General features: G+C 43.5%; 1 protein-coding gene across 1 annotated transcript in view; it reads right to left on the reverse strand.

Annotated features, from left to right (window-relative positions):
* Positions 1-23,419, reverse strand: part of SLC6A11 (solute carrier family 6 member 11) — a 126,986-nt gene that overhangs the window by 13,083 nt on the left and 90,484 nt on the right. The window contains exons 7-9 of the mRNA XM_045808240.2: positions 19,828-19,931; positions 14,826-14,950; positions 2,266-2,378 (exon numbers count right to left, since the gene is read on the reverse strand). Coding sequence (XP_045664196.2) covers positions 2,266-2,378; positions 14,826-14,950; positions 19,828-19,931 — 342 coding nt within the window. The remainder of the gene's footprint in view (positions 1-2,265; positions 2,379-14,825; positions 14,951-19,827; positions 19,932-23,419) is intronic.

Here is a 23,419-nt window from a genome sequence, read left to right on the forward strand (position 1 = left end):
TTTGCCCCCAACTTGGGCAGAACAGACCCTTCCTCTACTCTATACCCAGGCCACCCCCCACCTCACTTCATGGTGCCTGTGGAGCTTATATCTATCTCCTTACAACGTGGGACCCTGGAGGGTAGGGACCATGCCATTTTCATCTATTCCCAGTGGCACAGAGGAGATGCTCAGAAAAGGTTTGATAAATTAATAAAAATAACAATAAATAATGGCAAATACATGGTGCTTGTTGTTAGCCAGGCTCGTTTCTAAGCAGTTAACAAATATTGATTTATTTAATCTCTATAGTACTATTACTATCCCTGTTTTGTAAGTGAGGACGTGGAAGCGTAGGAGGTAAGCCACCGGCCCGAGGACACAGAGGTGTTCAGTGATACAGCCTGGGTAGGAACCAAGGCAATCTTATTCTAGAGCCTGGGCTTTAAGCACTGTGCTGGACCACCAAGACAGAGGGAAGTAAAAGAAGTAAAGGATTCCTTTGCTGATTACGCAGGATGTGGAGACATTCCCTTCCCTGGAGCCATTTTTTGGCCCCATATCTTTTCCAAGTCATTTCTACCTCCTCAGGAAAGGTTATTTCCAGCTTCACTGTGCAGAGAAAGGGACCAAGCATAGAGAGGTGAAGTGACTAGCCCAGAGCAACACAGCTGGTAAAAGCTGTGGACCTGGAACTCAAACCCAGCCCTGTCTGACTCCAAAGCCCAGGCTCCTAGCCTCCGGGCTACCCTGCCTCTACTGTAAGGCTGGCTGCAGTCCTCCTGGACTGCAGGGCTGGACCCCTCCAGGGTCCTCAGGAGAGGAAGAAGATGCGACTCAGGGAAAGCTGTTTATCCAGGACCCAAATTGAAGAGACATCAGAGCATGTGGGCTAAGAGGCACAAAAACCTGGGTGCATGTTCCAGCAACTCACTCAGCCTCAGTTTCTTCATCTGCAAAATGGGGATGATAAAAGCAGCCCCCAGTCCATATGGTTACTGTGACAGAGAATGGAGGGTGTGGCCCAGGCACGGAAAGTGCAGCACACATGGGGGTAAGCAGAATAGCCATGTGCCCACTAGGCCCCCAGGTCCCCCTTGCTAACAGAGCATCTCAGCCAGAGTGCTGGCTCTGCTCAACACCCCCAGGGACTCAGAGCTAAGGCCCCACCCAGCCCCCACCTCCCTCTGCAGGACAGTCACTGTCACGCACAAGCTGCCGATCTCTCCCGAGACCTCTGCCTGCAACAATGGAAGGGAAGATTATCAGCAGAAACACCTGGTACTTCAGCAGCTTGGCTTAGCAGTTTCTGAGAAATCATCCAGGGGAGGAAATTGGACTTGGCTGGGTTGACAGACACACTGTCCATGAGGCTTGGGTGCTAAGCGACTTGCACAAGGTCATGGGTAGAGGACAGCACCTTGCCAACGGAGTCTGATGGTAGAGCCACTGGCTTTAGGTGGAAGATGTTCACTGGGGCTTTTGCCGTGCTGGAACAGCAGGCAAAAGTATAGATTTCAGAGAGTGGAGAGTGACGGAAGACCATGGGATTCTGACTGGAAAATCAAGAACAGGACTGGAGGAGGGCTGGGAGGGCAGGCTGGGGTGAGTCTTACAGTGTGAGAAGATGAAGTGCATGCATTCTGGGGCGATAAAGGAAAATATTCGCAGATAAATTGCTAGTTCTAACTATACACTCTTCACTGAGGAAGGCAGGCTGCCAAGTGGAGGGTGGGTGGGGAGAGCCCTACCAACAACGAGAAGAGAACAGGTGGGTGGGATGAGGGGCAATGGGCAGCTGATGGTGGTGCCAAGGGACCCATGTGGCCACCTGGAGCATGTTGGGGGGCCATAACATAGAGATGGAGGAAGGAAGGAGAAGGTACTTTTCTGTGTTCCTGTGTCCTACATGATTTGGCTGGGACAAGGACCCGTGGTGGTAGAGCCCTTGGATACCATTAACCATAGCCCTCTCTCTGAGAATTTCTTCTGCTTGCTAGGTGGTGCTATTGGGCAGAAGTATTTTCACAGAATGCAAGTATTTAGTAATTTTTTAAAAACTTGGATTGGGAGTTGGGAATTTCAGGTAAGGAAAAGTGTGTTTGGGAAGATGTGCAAGGACCCATACAGGTGTTTCTGGGGGTGATGGTGGAGATCACAGTGTGCTGCGAGAGCATGGTGGGGACAGCAGGCACAACCAGCATCCAGGTGCTGGTAAGGCCCCTGAGCCGATCCTAAGAATAGCATCTGGTCTCCCTGCCCTCCCAAGCCTGGGATCCCCCTTACCTGGCTGTCCAAGCCCAGGAAGATGAGCATCATGAAGAACAAGGTGGCCCACAGTGGGGAGAGAGGCATCATGGTGACAGCCTTGGGGTAAGCGATAAAGGCCAGGCCGGGGCCTGGAGAGGAAGGAGAGAGAGAGAGGAGTGCTGGGTGGAGCTTGGTCCTTCACTCAATTTTTATTTTAATCAATCATATATCCAGTGCCTCCTTTGTGCCAGGTGCTACGCCTAATTCTCCCTCAAATTATGTAAATCTCCCAGCCACCCTATACAGTTGGTATTATTATGATGTCCATTATGGGAACGAGCCAGCTGAGGCACAGAGAGAGTTAAGAAAGGGTCAGGAGGGGTCAGGATTTAAACCCAGGTTGGTCTGACACACAGACTTCTCTCTGCACAGTTCTGTCTCTACTGTTCTCACTGGGGCAGACATGGGGGTGGTGGCTTATTATAATGCAGATTCTCGGGCCCACCCCAGAGATTCTGATCGGGTCAGTCTAGGGTGAGGCAAGGACCAGGCACCAGGTGGTTCCAAGCAGTAGCAGGAGTCCAGGCTTGAACGAATGCCGTTCTATCCCAGGCTGCCTCTTTCTTTGGTTCCTCCCCTCATTTCCCGGGTCCACACTCACTTATTTTGGCTGCTCCAAATAGAAAGCTTGGTTAGCATGTCCTGAGGATGAGCTTTATTAATATCAGGGGAGAGATACCTGATGTTCTAGACCTGTAGCACAGTGGTCAAGGGCATAGGTTCTGCAGTCAGATGGCCTGGGTTCAAATCCTTGTCCTTTATTGTGATCTCTATCTGTTTCCTCAGCTGAAAAATCAGGATAATAAAGTCCTACCTAATAAAGTGGTTTTGAGAATTCAGTAAGATGATGCAGAATATGGAAAGCACTTAAGGTAAATGTTCAATAAACATTAACTCTGATTATTATTTTTTTCACCTTAATTAAAAGCAACCTTATGAAAGTCTAATTTACCTACAATAAGCACTCATTTTAAAAGTGTACAGTTCAATGAGTTTTGAAATACATATACCCAGATAACTACACTCAAGATATAGAACATTTCTATTGTTCCCTTGGGCCCCTCTGTAGCCTCTCTATCCCCATTCCCTGTCTTAGCTCCAGGCAACCATTGATCTGATTTTTTTCCACCTTATATTAGCTTTGCCCTAAATATAGAAGTAGAATTGCTGGGTCATATGGTAACATATGTTTAACTTTCTAAGAAATGACAAACCGATTTCCAAAGTAGCTGTCATTTTACCTTCCTATCAGCAATGTTTGAGGGTTCCAGTGGCTCCACATCTGTGCCAACACTTGATATTATCAGATGTGGAGTTGTCTTCACATATCTTCATTGTCCATTCATAAATCTTTTGCAAAGTCCTTGTTGAGTGCGCCCACTTTTTATTGAGTTGTCTCCTTTTTACTGAGTTGTGGGAATTCTTGATATATTTGGAATACAAATCCATTATCAGAGAAGAATTATTAATATTTTCTCCTAGTCTGTGGCTTGCCTTGTCACTTTCTTAATGATACCTTGTGAAGAGCAGAAGTTTTAAATTTTCCAGTTGTTGCTAGCATACAAAAAATACAATAGGTTTTTTGTTTATTGTCTTTTTATCCTGTGACATCGCTATGTTCACTTAATTTTTGTATGGTTTTCTTAGGGTTTTCTAAGTGGTCAATCATGTTCACGCATAAATACAGTTTTTATTCTTCCTTTCCAATCTTAATGATTTTTATTTATTTTTCTTGCTTTATTGCACTCCCTAGGAACTCTAGTACCATATGGAATAAAAGCAGAAACAGTATACATCCTTGCTCTGTTTCTGATTTGAGGGGCAGCATTCATATTTAGTGGCCAGGAGATGAACATTTGTGCTCAATACTCTTAATTAAACTTCAGACCTTTCTCATTATCTACCAGTTTTTCTCCTTATGTCCTTTTTTTTCTGTTCTAATATCCAATTCAAGATTCCACACTGCGCTTCGTAGATGTATTTGTTTACTCTCCTCCAATCTGCAACAGTTCCTCAGTCTTGTCTTTCATGACCTTGATATTTTTGATGAGTACTGGTCATTCTTTTGCAGAATGTTCCTCAGTGTGGGTTTGTCTGATGTTTTCTCATTATTAAACAGAAATTATACATTTTTGGGGAGCAAGAACATCATAGAAGTGATGTTGTATCCTTCTCAGTGCATTATGTTGGGAGGGGTACCTGATGTCCATAAACCTTAGTACTGGTGATGCTTACATCGATCACTTGGTTAAGTTGGTGAATGCTAGTTTTCTCTACTGCAAAATGTTTCTCTTTATAATTGATAAATATCTTTGGGAGGATACTTTGAGATTATGAAAATATCCAGTTCAAGTCAAACTTATACCCACTGATTTTAGCATCCATTGGTAGATCTTCCTTACAACAATTATTCCTGTGGTGTTTGCCTCACAGGTTTCTATTTTCTTTATTCCTTCTACATTTATTAATTAGAATTATTCTGTAAGAAAGAGCCGTCCCTTCACACTCATTTATTTATTCAATTTTTATTTATTTCAGTATGGACTCCTGGGTATTCAGTTCATTCTATGGATCACAATCCAATATTATCATTATTTATTTTGCTATTCAAGTTGTTCTAGGTTTTGCTACTAAGAGCTTCTTCAGGTTGGTTCCTATGTCCTTTTGACATGCCTTCGTCCTTTTTCTGAGCACTTCTTTATTTTCTGGCACCACTAAATGTTCCAGCTTCATCATGTCTTGCCCCAGCACTAGCATCAACTGCTTCTCCAAGAAGCCCTGGTTCCTTTCATGGAAAGTGGTGTTCAGAAACCAAGATCTGGCTTCTGGGTATGTTCATTGCTACTGGAGTATCACTTCTTGCAGGCCCTCTCAGCACACAAAGTTAGGAGACATAAGTATGTATATCTACACATACATACACATATATATTTCTATATCTATTTGTATATATATTAAACCCATGAGTCTATCCTGATTCTCCAATTCTAATACAGTTCATTGTAGCCTCTCCATTTTCCTTATTTATAACTTCTTTCTCAGGGAAAAATCTGTCTCTAATGATCTACATTGACTTGTTTGTTCAATCCTCACAAACACATACAACAGTTACAGAATTACAAACCCATACCCCTGTCCAAACAAGAGGATAGTACAGTAATTTTTGTTTTTAGCCTTATAGTGTACAGTCAAAATACTATTTCCTGAAATTCACTTAGGTTAGGTCTTATCTTTCCCATTCTCTTCAGTATGGTTACATTATTCATGCATAATACAGTTAGGTTCATTTCTTACTGTTTGTATTCCCTTTTAATTCCATCCACAAAAAGGAACTGTTTATTTTGGGTGCTATGTGAAACATTACTGTTACCATGTGTCTCTAAGAGTCAGAGCTAATGAAAACATACTAAGAGAAGTACTGTTTCCTTCTCATCCTTACTTAATTCCACCCTTCTTTATATCCCTTGTCCGCTCATCCCCTGTAGGTGGGATGAGGAGACATGCTTTCTTATATCTCCTTCTTTCTTACACAATGGGTAGGATACTATAGATATTTGCTTTTTTAAACTTACATACACACACACATACACATTTACCATTTAGAAAATACCCTTCGATATCCATTTACTTGGTTATTTTTATATTGTGAATGAAAAATCAAATATTTTCAAAGACTTTTTTTTATATCTATGAAGATAATTTTGTAATTTCTTTCATTTGGGCTCTTAATATGGTGTACGATATTTGTGGATTTCTTAGCATTAAACCAACCCTGCATTATTCCAGGAGTAAATCCAACTTGGACATGGTATATTACCTTCTTAATGTGATTTTGGATTCTAATGTTTTCAATTTGGGTTTGCTAATATTTTATTTACTATTTTTGCATCAATATGCATGAGTGATGTTTTGTTTCTTTGCCCTATTTGGTGTAGGTACCAGTGTTACACATACTTCATATAAGGAGTTGAGAAGTTTTCCTTCCCTTTCAATGCTCTGCAATAATTTATAGAGCACTGGGACTATCAGATCCTTGAAGATTTGATAGAATTATCTGAAAAACCATTTGGACCTAGTGTTGTTTTTGTTTTTTATGTTGTTTTGCTGGTGGGGTAGTTCCTCAATAACTTCGTCTACTGGGTTAAGCTTTCTAAATCAAATGCAGTTGATTGTGGCAGTCTGTTTTCCTAGGAAACTATTCATTTCATCTAAGTTTTCAAATTTATGTGTAGAGAAGACTATAAAGCAGTCTCTTGTGATTTTGAAAAATGTCTCCTGCTTCAATGGTTATTTCTTCTTTATTATTTCTTATTTCACTATTTGTATATTCTCTTTTTCTTCTTGGCAATATGGTAACGCTGTCATTTTTAAAGACCCAGAATTTTAATTTGTTAATTAGATCTGTTTTTCTATAATTATTTTATTCATTCCTGCTCTTTATTAGTTCCTTCCTCGTGCTTTATTTTGGTTCACTTTGTTGTTGTTTTCTGAACAGAGGATGTAATTTTCATTCTTTCACTTTTACTGATAAATGTGTTTCGTATGGTTTTCTCATATTATTAGTTTATTTCTATCTATGTCTCCTTGTACCTCTTGCAGTGTTGCTTCATAAAGGTTATCTCTGTTATGTGGTGTATTTATTTTTATGTGTTATATCTTTATTGCAAATTGTACCTTTTACCATTAAAAAAATGTCCTTTGTAATGCTTTGCTCTTTGGGGCTTGAATTGCCCGATATCAGGATTGCTATCATTGTCTATACCTTTAGTCTTTACAAATCACTTTGTTCTAGGTGTATCTCTCATATACGCAGCATATATATATATATGTCATATTTTGTGAGGCAAATTGAAAATCTTTTTAATAGATGAGTTAAGCCCATTCGCATTTATCAATATGACTGATATTTTGACAAAATATTTTATGGTTATGTGTATTTCAAAATATATGTTATGTTTCTCTACGAGTTGTGTATTCTTTGTTCTTTTATTTGTAAATGTTTTTTGGTATTTAGGAAGGTTTATGTTTTTGTTCTAGTGACTACCTTTATATTTACATCTTTTAAAAATGTCCTTAGGGGCACCTGGGTGGCACAGCGGTTAAGCGTCTGCCTTCGACTCAGGGCGTGATCCTGGCGTTAAGGGATCGAGCCCCACATCAGGCTCCTCTGCTAGAAGGCTGCTTCTTCCTCTCCCACTCCCCCTGCTTGTGTTCCCTCTCTCGCTGGCTGTCTCTCTCTCTCTGTCAAATAAATAAATAAAATCTTAAAAAAAAAAATAAAAATGTCCTTAAACCCTTATTTTCTTATTTAAACCTTTACTGCCTGGCTTTCCAGGTCTTCCCACCCCCATCACCACCTCATATCATTTGACACCACTTAAGGCCCACACAACAATGAGCCTTTTCTATTTTCCTCTTGCCTTCTCTCTCCATCTTTTAGTTCAAATGATTTCTACTTTGTTAACAGTACACATCATATTTCTACATTAGTCCTCTATCCTCTTTCCCACCTTTGCTTTGGTCTTAGATGTTTACTTAAATATTTTTAAGTGCTTACCATCAGTCCTTTTTCTGAAGTTTTCCCAGTCATTACTGGTATGGATGAAGCTCACACTAGTAGATTACTCCAAAACACTGATGAATATAGAAGTCTCAAAGTTCTGTTTAAAATGGTTTTTCCATAGCCTTGACATTTTCTATAGCCTTGATTCACACTTCTTTGTGTGAATTTTTTAAAAAAATGCTGCTTCATATTTTTCTTTCTTTGTGTGTTGGTTTTGAAAAGTGTGATACCCGTCTAATTCTTTTGCCCTTGTAACTTATTTAATATTTTCCAGCTGGAAGCCTTGAGGATTTTATCTTTATTTTTGAAAGCTAGTATCTTACCAGAATGTCTTGGAGTTGACCAATTTGGGTGAATTTTCATTAGTACCTAAGAAGTCCTTTCAATGTATAGATTGAGCTCTTTTTCTGTTTCTGAAAAGTCTTCTTGGATTATAGTTTTAAATATCACTCTGTTCATTGTTCTCTTTTTCTTCTTCAGGGACTCTATGATATGAATATTTTCTTCTTTGCTGGTCTTCTGTTTCTACATTTTTACTTCTTTATGTCATTTTCATTTACTTCCTTGTTTCTTTCCTTTTTTTTTTATTAATAATGATTTTTTATTATATTATGTTAGTCACCATACAGTACATCCCCGGTTTTCGATGTAAGGCTCGATGATTCATTAGTTGTGTATAACACCCAGTGCACCATGCAATATGTGCCCTCCTTACTACCCATCACCGGTCTATCCCATTCCCCCACCCCCCTCCCCTCTGTAGCCCTCAGTTTGTTTCTCATAGTCCATAGTCTCTCATGTTTCATTCCCCCTTCTGATTACCCCCCCTTTCTTTATCCCTTTCTTCCCCTACTGCTCATTCTAGTTCTTATGTTCCATAGATGAGAGAAATCATATGATAGTTGTCTTTCTCTGCTTGACTTATTTCACTAAGCATTATCTCCTCCAGTGCCGTCCATGTTGTAGCAAATGTTGAGAACTCATTCTTTCTGATTGCTGAGTAATATTCCATTGTATATATGGACCACAACTTCTTAATCCAGTCATCTGTTGCAGGGCATCTCGGCTCCTTCCACGATTTAGCTATTGTGTGTTTCTTTCCTTTTTAAAATGCCCCTTTATTGAGACTATTCTCTTTGGACACTTTGTAATTTATTCTTCATTTCTAAGATAGCTTCATCTTTCTTTTTTCTCATTTTTTCTTCCCAAGTTCAATCAACTTTCTCTTCATTTATTGCTGTTCTCCCCTTCCCCCATTTGTTAGTTTTAAAATTCCAGGTTCAAGGTGTTTTTCCCCCCTACATCCTCGGATGCTTGTTTGGGTATATTTAATTCTGTCTGGAGTGCTGACTTAAAATTTTCCTCTATTTCATGATTGATTTCATGGTCATTGATATGTGGGGAATTTCTATTCCTGTTTTCCGCAGTTCTGTATGGACTTCACTTCTCTCATGTTCATATTCATGTTCTTGGGCATTTTATAAAATCCCCAACTTAATGGTGCCCTCTTCTGTCAGTGTGGCGAAGTCCAGGTAGTTTTAGCAGTGTTTTGTGTTGATGGTGGAGGGAGGATGATCTCCCCTTCCTACACCCTAATTTTACAGTTCTCTTTTGTTTTGCAGGACTTTATCTCTTTTTGGTTTTCTCTTCACCATCTAATTGTCAAAGGGTACTTCTCCCATTCTTTTTGCCTTTTCTCCCCCAGAAGTTCTGTGTTTCAAATGGTGTCTCCTCTAAATCGTGTCTGTTCCTATAAATGGTCCCTGCTCCTTTAAATCACACACTGAATCCCTTCTCTGTTGTCCCTGCTAAGGGATCTGTCTGGATCTTTTCCAGCATTTTCAGACTTAAAGTGGATTTGATCTTTCTGGTGATTGCTCCAAATCACTTTTAGGTCCCTTTACCAGCTTCTCTGTCTTCTATCTCCCCCACAGTTTTTCTCAGTTTGCCTTGCCAGCTGTGAGAGTATAGGTGGTAGCAGGAAGGATTGTGCACTGGGATTGATAATTTTTCTTTTTGTTAGAGTTATCTGTACCTTCAATATTTTCTGTCTTTAAGTTATGCAGGGACATAGTTTTGTATAAAATACAGTTTCCCTTCTTGTTCTTTTCTTGTTTGGGGAGAAAACTGGGATATAAGTGGCTATACAGCTGTCACAGTACTCAGATATTCAGAGGTCTTGTTTCCTCTAATTTTTAAAAGACTATGTAAGACAGATATTATTTTTTTCTTAACTGTTTGGTGGAATTCACCAGTGAAACCATCAGGGCCTCAAGTTTTCTTGGTAGAAACATTTTTGATAATGAATTCAATGTCTTTTAAAAGTATAGAGCTATTCAGTATTTCTATTTCTTCTTGAGTCATTTTGAGTAAATTATATTTTTAAAGGGATTGTCCATTACATTATATTTGTCCGTGTACATTACCAAATATTTTAGCTTGAAGTTTTCATAATATTTCCTATTCTCATTTTTAATGTCTGTAGAATACCTCCTCTTTCATTCCTGATATTAGTAATTTGTGTTTCCTCTCCTTTTTTTCCTTGACTAGTTTTGTTAGGGGATTATAAATTTTGTTATCTCTTTTAATATCAAATTTTGGCTTTAGAATTGTATTGTGTGTATGCCTTATAAATTTGTTTCTACTTACTTTGGGTTTAACTTATACTTCTTTTTTACACCTTCTTCAGATAGAAACTTAATTTTTTTTACTTTAAATCCTTCTTTCTAATTAGGCATTCAAAGTTATAAATTTCTCTGTAAGTACTTTAAATGCATCCCACACATTTTGATATGTTGTATTTTCACTACGCAGTTTGAAATACTTTCTTTGACCCATGGGATATTCAGAAACGTGTTGCCTAATTTATACATACTTGAGGACTTTCTAGATAAATTTCTATTATGGATAGTTTAATTCATTGGTAGTCAGAGAATATCCATTGTAATTTCAATCTTTTGAAATTTATTGAGATTTAATTTATGGCCCAATTTACATCCCATCTATGTGAATGTTTCATGTTCATTTGAAAAGAATTGTACTTTGCAGTTGTTTGGTGCAGTGTTTTATAAATGTCAATTAAGCCAAGTCGGTTGATAGTGTTCAGATCTCTACATCTTTATCAATATTTTGTATAGTTGTTTTAACATTAGTGAGCAAGGAATGTTAAAATCTCCAACTATGGTTGTGGGTTTGTCTATTTTTCCTTTTAGTTTGTCGGCTTTTGCTTCATGTATTTTAAATGTCTGTCATTAGGTAGAAACACATTACAGATTAGATATCTTACAAATGAATTGCCCCTTTTATTAACATTATGAAGTGCCTCCCCTGTTATCTCTAGTAATATTCTGACTTGAAGTCTACTCTGTTGAATATTAATATACCAAAACCTACTTTTCTTATGCTTGTTGTTTACAGAGTATAGCTTTCCTCTTTGTTTTACACTTTGTCTGTATCTTTAAAGTGTGTCTCTTTTTAGAAAGCTTATAGTTGAGTCTTGCTTTTTTACTCAGTATGATAATCTCTGCCTTTTACTTGGAGTATTTGGCCCATTTGCATTTAATGTAATTATTGATATGGGTGGGTGGAAGTTTACCATTTCATATTTGTTTTCTTTTTGTCCCTTCCAAATTTTTTGTTTACTCTGTTCATGTTTTTCTTGCCTTCTTCTGGGCTAATCGATGTCTTACAAATATTCAACTATATTTCATCTCAGCTTTGTAGCTCTACCTCTTATTATTATTTTCTAAGCAGCTGGGCCAACAATATACATCCATAACTCATCAAAGTCTACCTAGAGTTAATAATGCATCGCTTAATCCTGCCACCACATATCTGACACTTTCCACTTCCGATGATCATTCTGACATTTTCTGCCTCAAAACAGAATTTAGGACTTAACCACATCAGTAATTACAAAATGAAAATAGACAAATACTACGATTAAAAGATGTAGATAATCAAGACTGGATAAGACAGCAAGACCCAATTATAAGCTGTCTAAAACCTTAACCTCTAGGAGAGAGTACCTGACAGAAAGTATCACAGAAACAGACCAAGGGACATGTAGGTAAGTGCCACAAATTTCAGGCCTGGGATCATAGCATGACAAAAATCTGAGCCCTGTGAGAAGTGCATGTTGCCTTCCTGGCTCAGTTTCCAGGTATGCTGGGACATCCCACTGAAAATTCTGCCATTTAATTGGGTATTTTCCAAAAATCATTAATCAGAAAGCACACCCAGGTCCTTCTGAGCAAGGTGAGGTGGCTACACATTCACTTGCAACTTGCAATTTCTCCAAATGGCAGAGAAGCTCCTAAGGAGAATCTTAGCCTGACCCACATGCCCAACAGGGGCACAAAGCAGATCTACCTGCTGGGTACCAGAAGCAACACAGGAAGGTGAACCAGAAAAGGCTAGAGCCAGGCTGTACCACCTATGAACTGTGTGACCTTGGGTGAACCACTTCAGGCTCTGAGTTTCAGGGTCCTCATCTGCAATGGGCACAGGAAAGCCTAGTGCTACTGTTCATGTGAACAGTGCCCTCTGCAGGTGTGCAGTGCATATTCTGCACAGTCACAAGTGGAAGCCCTGAGAAAGCCTACCTTGCAGAGGTGCTGAGCATTTTGTGAGGTAGAGTGTTAAAAACAACCACCCCCAGATCCTGACAATTGAGACAGAGTAAATCAATTACGGTCCATCCATCCAGTGGACTATACCACGTAGCCATTAAAACTCATGATGGTGATCTCTGTTTACTGAGGCAGAAAGCTCCTCATGCTTTATTGTAAATGGAAAAATGCAGCCTACAGAATACCAAGGATAATTTGATCTGGTTTCCATCACCACAAATATGGATGTACATGCACGGAAAATCCTGACAGGAGAACCCCAGAGTGTTGTCAGATTCAGAGTGCAGAATTTTTCCTCTGTTAAGATTTCCACTTTTGGGGTGCCTGGGTGGCACAGCGGTTAAGTGTCTGCCTTCGGCTCAGGGCATGATCCCGGCGTTATGGGATCGAGTCCCACATCAGGCTCCTCTGCTATGAGCCTGCTTCTTCCTCTCCCACTCCCCCTGCTTGTGTTCCCTCTCTCGCTGGCTGTCTCTATCTCTGTCGAATAAATAAATAAAATCCTTAGGAAACAACAACAACAACAAAAAAAAGATTTCCACTTTTTTTTTTTTACCATGAATATGCTTTCAATTTGAAATTAGAAAAAAAATAACAAAATTTACTTTTATTGGCTCTTTTCCTTTCCATCTATGACTCCTCTCTGAATTTCATCTATAAAATTGAAATAATGATAGAAAGAGAAAAAATAGTGCTGCGGATATCTTATCCTACTTAATACCTAAGGCAGGAATTAGGACATTCATTTTAGGAACGGATTGGATGGGATTCTTGGAGAGGGCAATGCTTCAGTAGAGAAGGTAATTTTCTCTCTCTGTGGTTTCATGCCAGGAAGGAGCATGAATGTTTGGTGAAGTGTCAGGTGCCCACAGTGGGCAGTAAGATGGCATGGTCAGAGCATGGACTCTGGAGCCAGATGGCCTGTGTTAAATCCCAGCTGTGTCCCTTCCAGCCTGTGTAACCTTACATAAGTCATTTCACCTCTCTGAGCTTCTGCTTCCTTACCTGTAAAATAGGGGTAGCAAAAGTGCCATGTTGGAGGGCTGAGCTGAGGATCACATGAGACAGTTCCTGCCCAGAGTCAGCACTTGCTGAGTGAGACCTTTGGTCATATTAATGTTCTCTAGTCTAGCTCTGAACTCCTGAGTTCAGCAGGGACTGTCTCTCTCTCTGACATACATTATCCAGAGGAAGAGGGACCCTGAGTGGTCACAGAGCAGAGCTTTGCAATCATGTTCCTGCTCTGATGTCCATACAGCCCACTCTGCCAGCTTGGTGGGTTAGAGGGATGCTTCCCTATCAATGCATGCCACACAAAACAGGACACTGTGGACCAGCATTTTCAATAGAGGCAGTGTAGCTCCCAGGGGTGCCTGGGGGTAGTCGCAATAAATGGGGGCATGACTAGCATTGAGTAGATGGAGGCTAGAATGGCTAAGCTCCCTGTGCTACTCTCAACAAACGGATCTACTAAACATTCTTGTAGGTGAAAAACTTTAGACTTAACTGAGGTTAGAATCTCTTTGTCATAAAAACACAAACTATTTTCACACTTTTAAAAAAATACACACTGACTTCTTCTAGAATTCAAACACCACATAAATCAAGGCAAGAGTAATTCACCATTTTGCACAGTCACCTCAGCAACAATAATTTGCCTGTAGTGTGGTTGAAATAAACACTCATCAATCTATACTTAAGACGGTCACATTCATCATGATTCTGCATCTTAGAAGAGGGAAAGGGCGAGCAGAGGGAACAGTATGTACAAAGGCCCTGGGGTGGGAGGGAGCAAATGATGTTGCAAAAGCAGATCCCCGCAGCGGGGCAGCATGAGGGTGGGGGAATGATATGGGTGGAGAAGCTACAAAGGCTGGGCAACACAGGGCCTTGCGGCCATGCTAAGAATCCAGCACTATGAGAAGCTAAGAAAAGCTTTTCATCAGGGAAGGACATGTTCAGACTTGCATTTTGAAAGAAGCCAATCTGTACATGGAACAGAAGGGGCAGTAGTGGAGGCTTGGAGGTGAGTGAAAGGTTCCTGCGGTCACATAGGTGAGCAGTGATGGTGGCCTGGGCTGCTGGGGAGATAGTGTTGCTGGGGCTAAGTACGTGAAGTGGAGTGATGCCCAGGAGGCAGAAGCTATTCAACTTGGGGCCATGTCTTGGATATGGGAGTGAGGAGGTGTCACAGTTTCTCTCCCACGATCCTGGTTTGAGGATGGATGGTAGGGCCACCTTCTAAGACTTGAACCCAGGAGAAGAATGGGCTGAGGAGGCAGATCGTATTTGTACCACGACCATCAATCACCCAAGGCCTCCCTCACCTTTGGCAGACTTACCTGACTCTGCCACCTCGGCAATGGGCACGCCCTGCTCGTATGCCATGAAGCCCAGGACTGAGAAGATGGCAAAACCAGCCACGAAGCTGGTGCCACTGTTGAGACAACAAAGCATGATGCAGTCCCTGTGGGGAAGCAGCGAGAAGGGCTGAGGTCAGAGTGGGCAGAACAGGTGCACTGCTCAAACATTCTGTTGGAGCACCACAGCCATCCTGTGGGGCGGGCAGGGCAGGGTGGGCACAGACAGCCCCATTTGCCTGATGAAGCCATTGTGGTTCAGAGAGGTTAGGGGGCTGGCCCATGGTCACACAGCTTCTCTTGCATTTCTAGAAGATAAGGTGGGTCATGGACCAGAAGCAAGGAAGAGGGCTGGGAAGGAAGACAGGCTGGCAAGTGAGAAAATGCACAACTAGTGAGAAGATGCTTGGAGACAAACCAATGCTCCTCCAAATCCCTGGCAGGAGAGGAAACCAGGGAAAGGGAGAGAGGAGTGATTTCCTGGGAGCTCAAAGCAAGGAGGAAAGGAGAGGCCTCTGAGAACTGGCTGCTTCTCCTCAGGGGAGCATCCACGGACTTTACACTAGAAGCTCCCATCAGCTACAGAAGGAGACACCCGTCATGCCATGCTGCTTACTGGAGCAGCGTCTCACAGCCCTCCCTGCTCAGTCCCTGCCAGGGAGCAGCCCCTTTCAGGCCGGGCGCCGCATGGAGGGGTTATCGGAGCGGGGGTTGTCTCTTGCCCTTGGGAAGGGCTTAGCAGCAAAGAAGCGCCAACATAAAGCTGCAACCCAGGAGAAATCAGAGTGCAAACGATGGGGCTTTGCCAAGATGAAGGCAGAACCCTCAAGTCCCGGCCACCCCTCCCTCAGGCCTGGCATCCTCACACGGCCGCAGTGGGCAAACGGCCTCAGAGTCTTCTCAGCTGCCGGACCGCATGCACCTGCCAGTTAGGCTTATGGCACACATGATGCTCCACTTTATAGGGAGATGCTCCCACGTGGCCTGTCCAGCCTCTTGTCCGAGGTATAACTATGGGGCGTCCCTGTGGTGGTGGCCGGCCTGTGCTGCTTACAGCAGTAGGAACCTCCTCATGTGTGTTCGACCCAAACCCGCCTTCTCTGGTGAGTTTTAGTTCAGCCCTTCCTACCAGCCTGGAGCTCCTTCAGCTTTGGGAGATCTGAAGAGAGTGGCCCTATATCCCCTTGGAGTTTTTTTGTTCCTTCACTTAACCATCCCAGTTCCTTTACCAGGTCCTCATCCTGCTTGTGATCTGTAATACACTCCAGTTTGTCCGGCCCCTCTTCAAATGCCACGTCCAGAACTGAGTGCTAGACTCAAGAATACAAAAGGACTCTCACCTCCTCTTCTCCTGACGGCATACTTTTTGTAATGTAACCAAAGGTTACACTAATGTTGGTAATTGTGACACCCAGTTGCCTTGCAATGACTCTGAGAATCAAGGGCCTATTGGAGAAGACATTACCCTGGGGGTCAGGAAACATGGGCTTCACTTCCCCTGCAATTCTTTTCTCTGGACCTGAACTCACCATAAGACAAAATGCTTGATAACAGGGTTTCTTGGGCCTTATGACAGATTATTAATTTTCCAGCAAGTAGTCACTTCTCCTTACCTTCTTCCTTGGGGATGAGTACATTTTCCTCCCCCATAGGCTTTGGGTTTAGCTGCATGACTTTCTTTGGCCACAGGATATTAGCAGATGTGACACAGATGAGGCTTGAGACATGCTTATGTGACTGAACTTGTCCTTTATGCCTTCTATGATTTGCTAGGAAAGGAACTTCCCCAGGGGAGCTGCTGTCCTTGCAGTCTGCACTCCACAATGTACATACATGAAGGAGACTTGAGCTTGCCCGCACCCTGGAGCCAAACCCCACCAATTCACAGCCTGCTAGAGAGCTTCCCCAGCTGGCCAGGAGCCTTGTGAGCAATAAAAACAAATGCTTGTCATGTCAAACCACTGAGTTCTTGGGGCTGTGTCTTATACAGCACTACTGTTACAGTGAGTGACTTATTACAGTTCTCTTTAAAGAACTCTTCTGGCACTATGGATAAGGGCCGGGCTGGCAGACCTGAAGACCTTATCTGCAAGCCTGATTTCTCTCCTCTCAAAGGGAAATGCAACTCAGCCCAGGTAAGGGGAGATTTATCCCCAAGGTTGGGGGAAAGCTGTTCCTCATGCCAATTTCCTGACCCTGCCTCATCAAACAGTGGGAAACAAGGTGGTCCTGGTGAGGAAAGTGCTTTCTCTATATCTTCTACATTCTGGAATTCTCCTGTATAATCTGAATCTGCCATGTGCCTAGTCCTGTGCTAGGGTTTCTTGAACACCGTGTCACTGAATCTCGAGGCTCAGGGAGGAGAGTCACATACTCAAGGTCTCAAGGGCTTCTATTGGTGAGGTTGGAATGTGCATCTATTTATCTCAGACACTAAAACCCATGCATTTTCCAGGAGCTGCACAAAAACAGTGCCCCCTAAGAACTAAGACTTTCAGATCCTGACTTGTGGACAATTATCTGTGGGCAGCCATGTGGTTGTTGAAAAACAAATATCCCTTATTACAAAGTCCCTATGTGTCCCCAGAGGCCTCCTGAGTGATTTCCTCACACCACAGAAGGACAGAAAAGCACTGAGCAGACCTGAGGTCCCTTCCAGTCCTGTGTCCCACACCCCGGCCCTCAGAGCACCCACACCTTCAAGCAGAAGGGGCTTAGCAGCCTGTGTTCTGAAGTGAGGATTTGTCCCCGCCTGGTTTGTTGTATTCCTCATCCCTCTAATTCTTTCCTGCAGGGCACCTTCTAGGTGAAAAGCTTATGTAACAAGTGCTTTCAAGTTGGCAGGAGCTGAGCTGGGCTTTGAAGACCTCCAGAAGCTATTACACTGTCAGAAGAGAGGGTACTAATTTACTCCCTCTGAGTTGAGAAGACCTGCTTGCAGAACAATTTGGAAATGGAAATAAAATGGGTCTTTGGATTTTCCAATATCACCTAGGGGATTTGCTTTCTTCTGCCGCTGGGAGGGGAATAACCTGCCCACTGGATGGGATAGCAGAAGGGGTCTCTGGCGGCCAGCATATTTTACACACGTTTGGTGGGGAAGACAGTCGGCTCTGCCCCAGGACGTGGCCTTACGAGAGGGCAGTCTTGGCCAAATTCTAGTCAGCTGCAGTTGTTGGGAAAGAAATGGTCATCCCTGTTAGTGAGGAACGGGGGTGCAGGAACCAGAAAGACCTGGATTCAAAACCATGTTCCCCCACTGGTCCTGTGAACATGAGCAAGCCACCTACTCTTGGGCCTCAGTTTCCTCATCTGTGTAACAGATGGCTCCTTCCTTGCTTCCTGACACATCAGTCAGCACTGTACTAGGCTTGAGGGATGGTGGGGAACAAGAAGACCCAGACTGTGTCCTCACGGAACTGACAGCTGAGCCATGACCAAGTGATTTCTTCAGTGCCCTGCACGGAGGGCTCATGCTGACTGCTGGCTGCTGATGGGGTGACAGCCGTATGCAGATAGCATCCTTCTTTAACATCCCAAGGGGGTCACGCTCAATGCAGACCAGAGGCCTGCTGTTCTGTTCTCCCTGTCCCAGTGCCTTTCTCTTCCTGTCCACAGTGACTATTTTGTATTGCGGCTGACAGAGTGCTTTGTCTCTCATTCCCCAGACCCACCTCCCCCTGAATGCCTGGAAGGTAGAAAGGATCTTAGGGACAACCTGGCATGGTCAACCACCTCTCCAGCATCCTTCTGGCAAGCCTTACCTAACACCTTTCTGCCCAAGGGCCCCAGGAACAACAGAACTTGCTGTCTAAAGGTACACTGGATTCCACAATGACTTTTCCTTATAGCATGCCAGACCTGCCCGCTGTCACTTCCTCGGTGCCTCAGTTTCCATAACTTACGAACTCTGCAGACTGAGGCTGTGCCATTCCTGTGTGTATCTCCTACGGTACTGATTCTGGTGTCTCACACTCAGCAGACACACAACGCACATGGTTTTAGCAAATGCGTTAATAAAGTGATCACGAAGCCAGCTTTCAGAGAGATGTGCCAGAGTCCTGGCATGGAAACCGGGAGACCTCAGCCAGAGTCCAGGCTCTACTGCGTGTAGCTGGGGATAATGTGGGAGGAACTTTATCATTGCTAAAAGTTCTTTCAAATGCATGATCTCACTTGAGCCACACAACAACCAAGTTGTGTGGTTATTAGGTACAAGTCCCCTGGAGAGCTACCTACTATGACCAGGCACCGGATTCAGGGGTGAAGAGACCTCAGCAAACAGACCACTGGCCTAGAGCTAGAATCCAGGGTGCCAATTTCACTTCTACCACGCACTGCTATGCTAGGTGACCTTGGGTAGGTTCCTGGCCCTCAGTGGGTCTCAGCCTCACAGGAGAAATCAGTCTACAGGCATGAGAGGCCAGGCAGCCAAGGTGAGACAGCCTGGGGCCCACCTCCCAACCTGGGCACTTCCCTTCCCAGTGCTGGGTGTGGCCCAGCAGGAGGCCAGAGAGGAAGGCTGAGGGGCAAGATGGGGGACTGGCCACTCCAGATGGGACAGGAGAGGACCCTACCATCAAGTGAGAAGGGGCAGGAAGCAGGTTTCTGAACAGAAGGAAGAAGGACAAAGCCCTCACTGTCAGAAGACCCGGGTTCAAGCCCTGGTTTTGCCCACTAACTAGCTATGTGACCGTAGGCAAGTCACATATCTGCCCTGGGATAAATTTTTGCCTTATAGGGTGGGATAGAGGCCTGAATAAGATTCCTGGAGGGATTTGCTTTCAGCTTGCAACGCACTCTGATCACATTCGTTATTTTCCCAGCTCTTCGGGTGGCCCGCTCTTTGACCCTGGGGCAGGGAGAGGCTAAGAAACAAGCCATCTGTCTTGTCCTGGCTCTACATGGCAGGAAGACAAACGTGAACCAGTCTGGCAGCACGGAGAGGTTTGGTGGAGATCTGGCAGGGCTGTGAAATGCTCACCTGTAGCAGTTGTTGTTATAATTGTTATAACTTCCCAGAGCAGTCAGACAACCCAGGCAGATGGCATAGGAGAAAAAGATCTGCGTCCCAGCATCTACCCAGACCTGCAGGAGGGCACAAAGAAGTCAGCATAAAGAGAAGTCAGGTGAGGGGCGGCCCCATTCTCTGAAATTCCCCACCCACATCTTAACCTCCAAAAAGTCTAAAAGCAATAATCAAACTTCCTAACCTTCTCAGGAACATGTTTTAGGAGTTCTATTATTGGGGACTGCTTCATTAAATATAAGTGTCCTTAATTCCAGAATTTTCCAGAGGTTATGGATAACAGTTCACTGAACAGCAAGAATTTGGATGTTTAGGTCCCTGCTCCAGCTATGTGACCTTGGAAAAGCTACTTAACCTCTCCGAGGCTTAGTCTCCTCATCTGCAAACTGGGGAATGAACTTCCCTCTCAGGACTGTTAAGAGGATTCATGTAATATGGAATGGAAGCTCCCGGGACCCAGCTCCTAAGCTAAGTCATATTTAAGCCAGAATGAGTGACTGCTTATCTTTGTGATTAAGAATACCATGAGTAAACTGTCATAGGATTCAGCCCATGGGAAAATATTTGCATAGCTGATCTGAGCATCAGAGGTGGCAGGCAAGGGATAGGAGAAGGCGGAGGCCCATCTGTATCTCTCACCTTTCAAAACAGATGCATTTTAGGCTTCCTATGTGGTACATAATGGAAACTACTTTCTTAGTCTCCAGATTCCTCTCTGACAAAAACTGCTGTTGACAGCATGACACACATACCAGGAGTTATGATGGCTTCTTTAGCACTTTTCCCTGGGCTCTCTCGGAGCTCAGCTCCAAGAAAAATCCAGAGCTAAAAGCCGGATGCAGCCGATAACATGGATGCTTGAGAATCAGGTGCCATCTAGAGAACAAGGCTTTGCACGGAATACAAATACTAGCTGACATTTATTGAGCACTTGTTACGTGCCAGGCACCGGTGCTGAGCCCTTTGTGCATTACGGCACTTGAATATTCACAGCAACCCTATGTGCTAAGTGCTATTATTAGGCCCCTTTTACAGCTCAGGAAACAGGAACAGAGAAGTTGAAAAAACATTCAAGACCACACAGCAGGGAGTGGCAAAGGCAAGTCCGTGGAGACTGGCCTCTAGAGATACATGCTTAACCAATCCCAGAATTTCAGAAGTCCTCTAAGGTAATCTCCCACCCAACACAAGACTCTCTTCTGACTACTCCCAACAGAATCGTTCCTGTTTGATTACTGCTAGTGACAAGAAACTCACTATATCCTGATGTGGCCCTTTCTTCTTTAGAGAGCTCTGACCATTAGAACATTTCTGAAAATGAGAGGAAATCCCCCTTCCTGAAGGTGTTCCTACTTCTGGGGCCATCCAGACCACCTCTTCCTCTTCCGTGCGGTAGCACTTCAGAGATTTGGAGAACGCACCAGTGCCCCTTGGATCCTAGAACTGTTCCTTCTCCAGGCAAAATAACTCTATTTCCTCTCGCAGGGATTTGATTACAACAGTACAGGTCACTCCACCCTGGCTTTGCTTGAGTTTGTTAAATCATTCAATAAATACTTTTTAAAATTGAAGATCATAATGCTGCTTCTCAACCTAAGAAATGAATACATTTTTCCCCTCACTGGAGTGCTTGGAACTGAATGAGGAACCTAAGGAGAGCTCTAGTGTGAAGAGTGTGTGTGTGTGTGTGTGTGTGTGTGTGTGTGTGTGTGTAGAGCAGGGATGCCAGCAGATCAGGGGGATTGAGACATGGGGAGGAGGAAATGGAAAGATGGAATATAAAAAAAGCTTTTTCAAGAAGTTTTGCCACAAAGGGGAGTTGGGAGATAGGTAGTGGAAGGGTAATTTAGGGAGAAATTTTGTTTAAATGGTAGAAACTCAAGGATGCTTAAATGTTGATAGGAAGGGTCCAGTGCAGATAAAAGCGTTAAAGATGCAGGAGAGAAATGGATGCATTTTCAAGTCCTCCCACTCTGACTTGGTTTCCCCATTTGCTACCTCAGTGGATTCTCTTCACCCCAATACAGGGTAGTGACCTATACCAGGTATTCAAATCCCCAAGGGGAAGAAAACAGAGGTATTTTGCCTGGAGAAGGGAAGAATTTTAGTGTCCAAGGGTGCTCTCTCTAAACCTCTAATCTAAGACCAGTAGTAAATCATATGGAGAGTAAAACGCAGCACAGCTTCTGCCCCAGGAAACAGAAGACCAGATCTCAGGAGCCACCCACCAGGTCGCTTGGCCCTCAACGGAGCACTGCTCCTCAAGTCCCTCACTCTTGCTGGAAATGCCTCTGCAAATTAAATATCCCTCCTCCCAGACCCCTCACTGTCTTCCGCCTGAGTGTGCAGGCCGGAGTGAGAAAAGCCATCAGACTTGTGGGAAATCTGGCTTCTCCATGTGGCTAGGCCCCATGGCAACTGGTTCCTCTCCACCCAAACCATGGTAAATAAGCGCTCTGTGACTTTGAAAACACCAGAGAGCTTTGTAGCCACACATCCCAAAGTTGGGACCCCTGACGAATGATTTTCATTTGTGGGACTTTTCCTTGCAGTCTGCTCATTGAGCACATCGACGCTGAAACAGACATCTGCTGTTTTTGCCCACCCAGCATCCCTCTCCCCTTTTCAGGTAGCAGTGCCCTAATTTTCCTTTGGGAAAGCACCTCTTCTCCACGGGGAGGTAGCTTCAGGGGCGGTCACATGACCCAGGCCTGGCCAACCAAAGCATTTCTCTTGGTCACAGTGATTGGTTCAGGGATGAGCATATGATGCAAGCCAAGCCAATGAGACAACCTGGGACTTCTACTGGAGCTACTGAAAACGGGACACATTTTTTCTCCTGGAGATGCTGAGCTTGGGATCATCACTGACCATGAGGAAAGAGCCTGTCTGAGAACAAAACCAATGCAGAGGAAAGCAGAGTCTAGAACAAAGAAAGACTGATATTTGTGTAATGATTTGAGTACCTGGGTCAAGCCATACCTGAAATGAAACCTGCCCTAAAACACTTCAATTTCAGAGGACTATAAATTCCTCTTTAAAAAAAAAAGAGTTTATTTATTTGACAGAGAGAAAGAGAGAGTGTGTCCAAGTAGGGGGAGCAGCAGGCAGAGAAGAGGGAGAAGCAGGCTCTCCACTGAGCAGGGAGCCTGATGCAAGGCTTGATCCCAGGACCCTGGGATCATGACCTGAGCTGAAGGCAGACACTTAACCAACTGAGCCATCCAGGCACCCCAACCTCTTTTTCTTAAGTCAACTTGAATTGGATTGCTGTCACTTCAAACTCAAAGAATTCTGACTAACAGCAACACTAAATTCTTAGAAAAACCCAGGGGCTGTAAGCTGAAATCCCTCAATCCATCCTGAATTACTAATGAACCAGCACTTATTGAGTGCCTTCTGCATGAAGAACCCTGTGTCAGAATCTGAAAGAAGTACTATACAATTGTAGATATCACTGCATGTCTGTCTCTCGGTGAAACATTCAGAGAACAAGGGAGCTAGTACCTAGGAGTGGTTGATGAAGGGGGCAATTAACGTGTGCTAG

Source organism: Ursus americanus, chromosome 14 (assembly GCF_024610735.1).
Source record: "Ursus americanus isolate L20-20 chromosome 14, mUrsAme1.1.p, whole genome shotgun sequence".
Taxonomy (NCBI): domain Eukaryota; kingdom Metazoa; phylum Chordata; class Mammalia; order Carnivora; family Ursidae; genus Ursus; species Ursus americanus.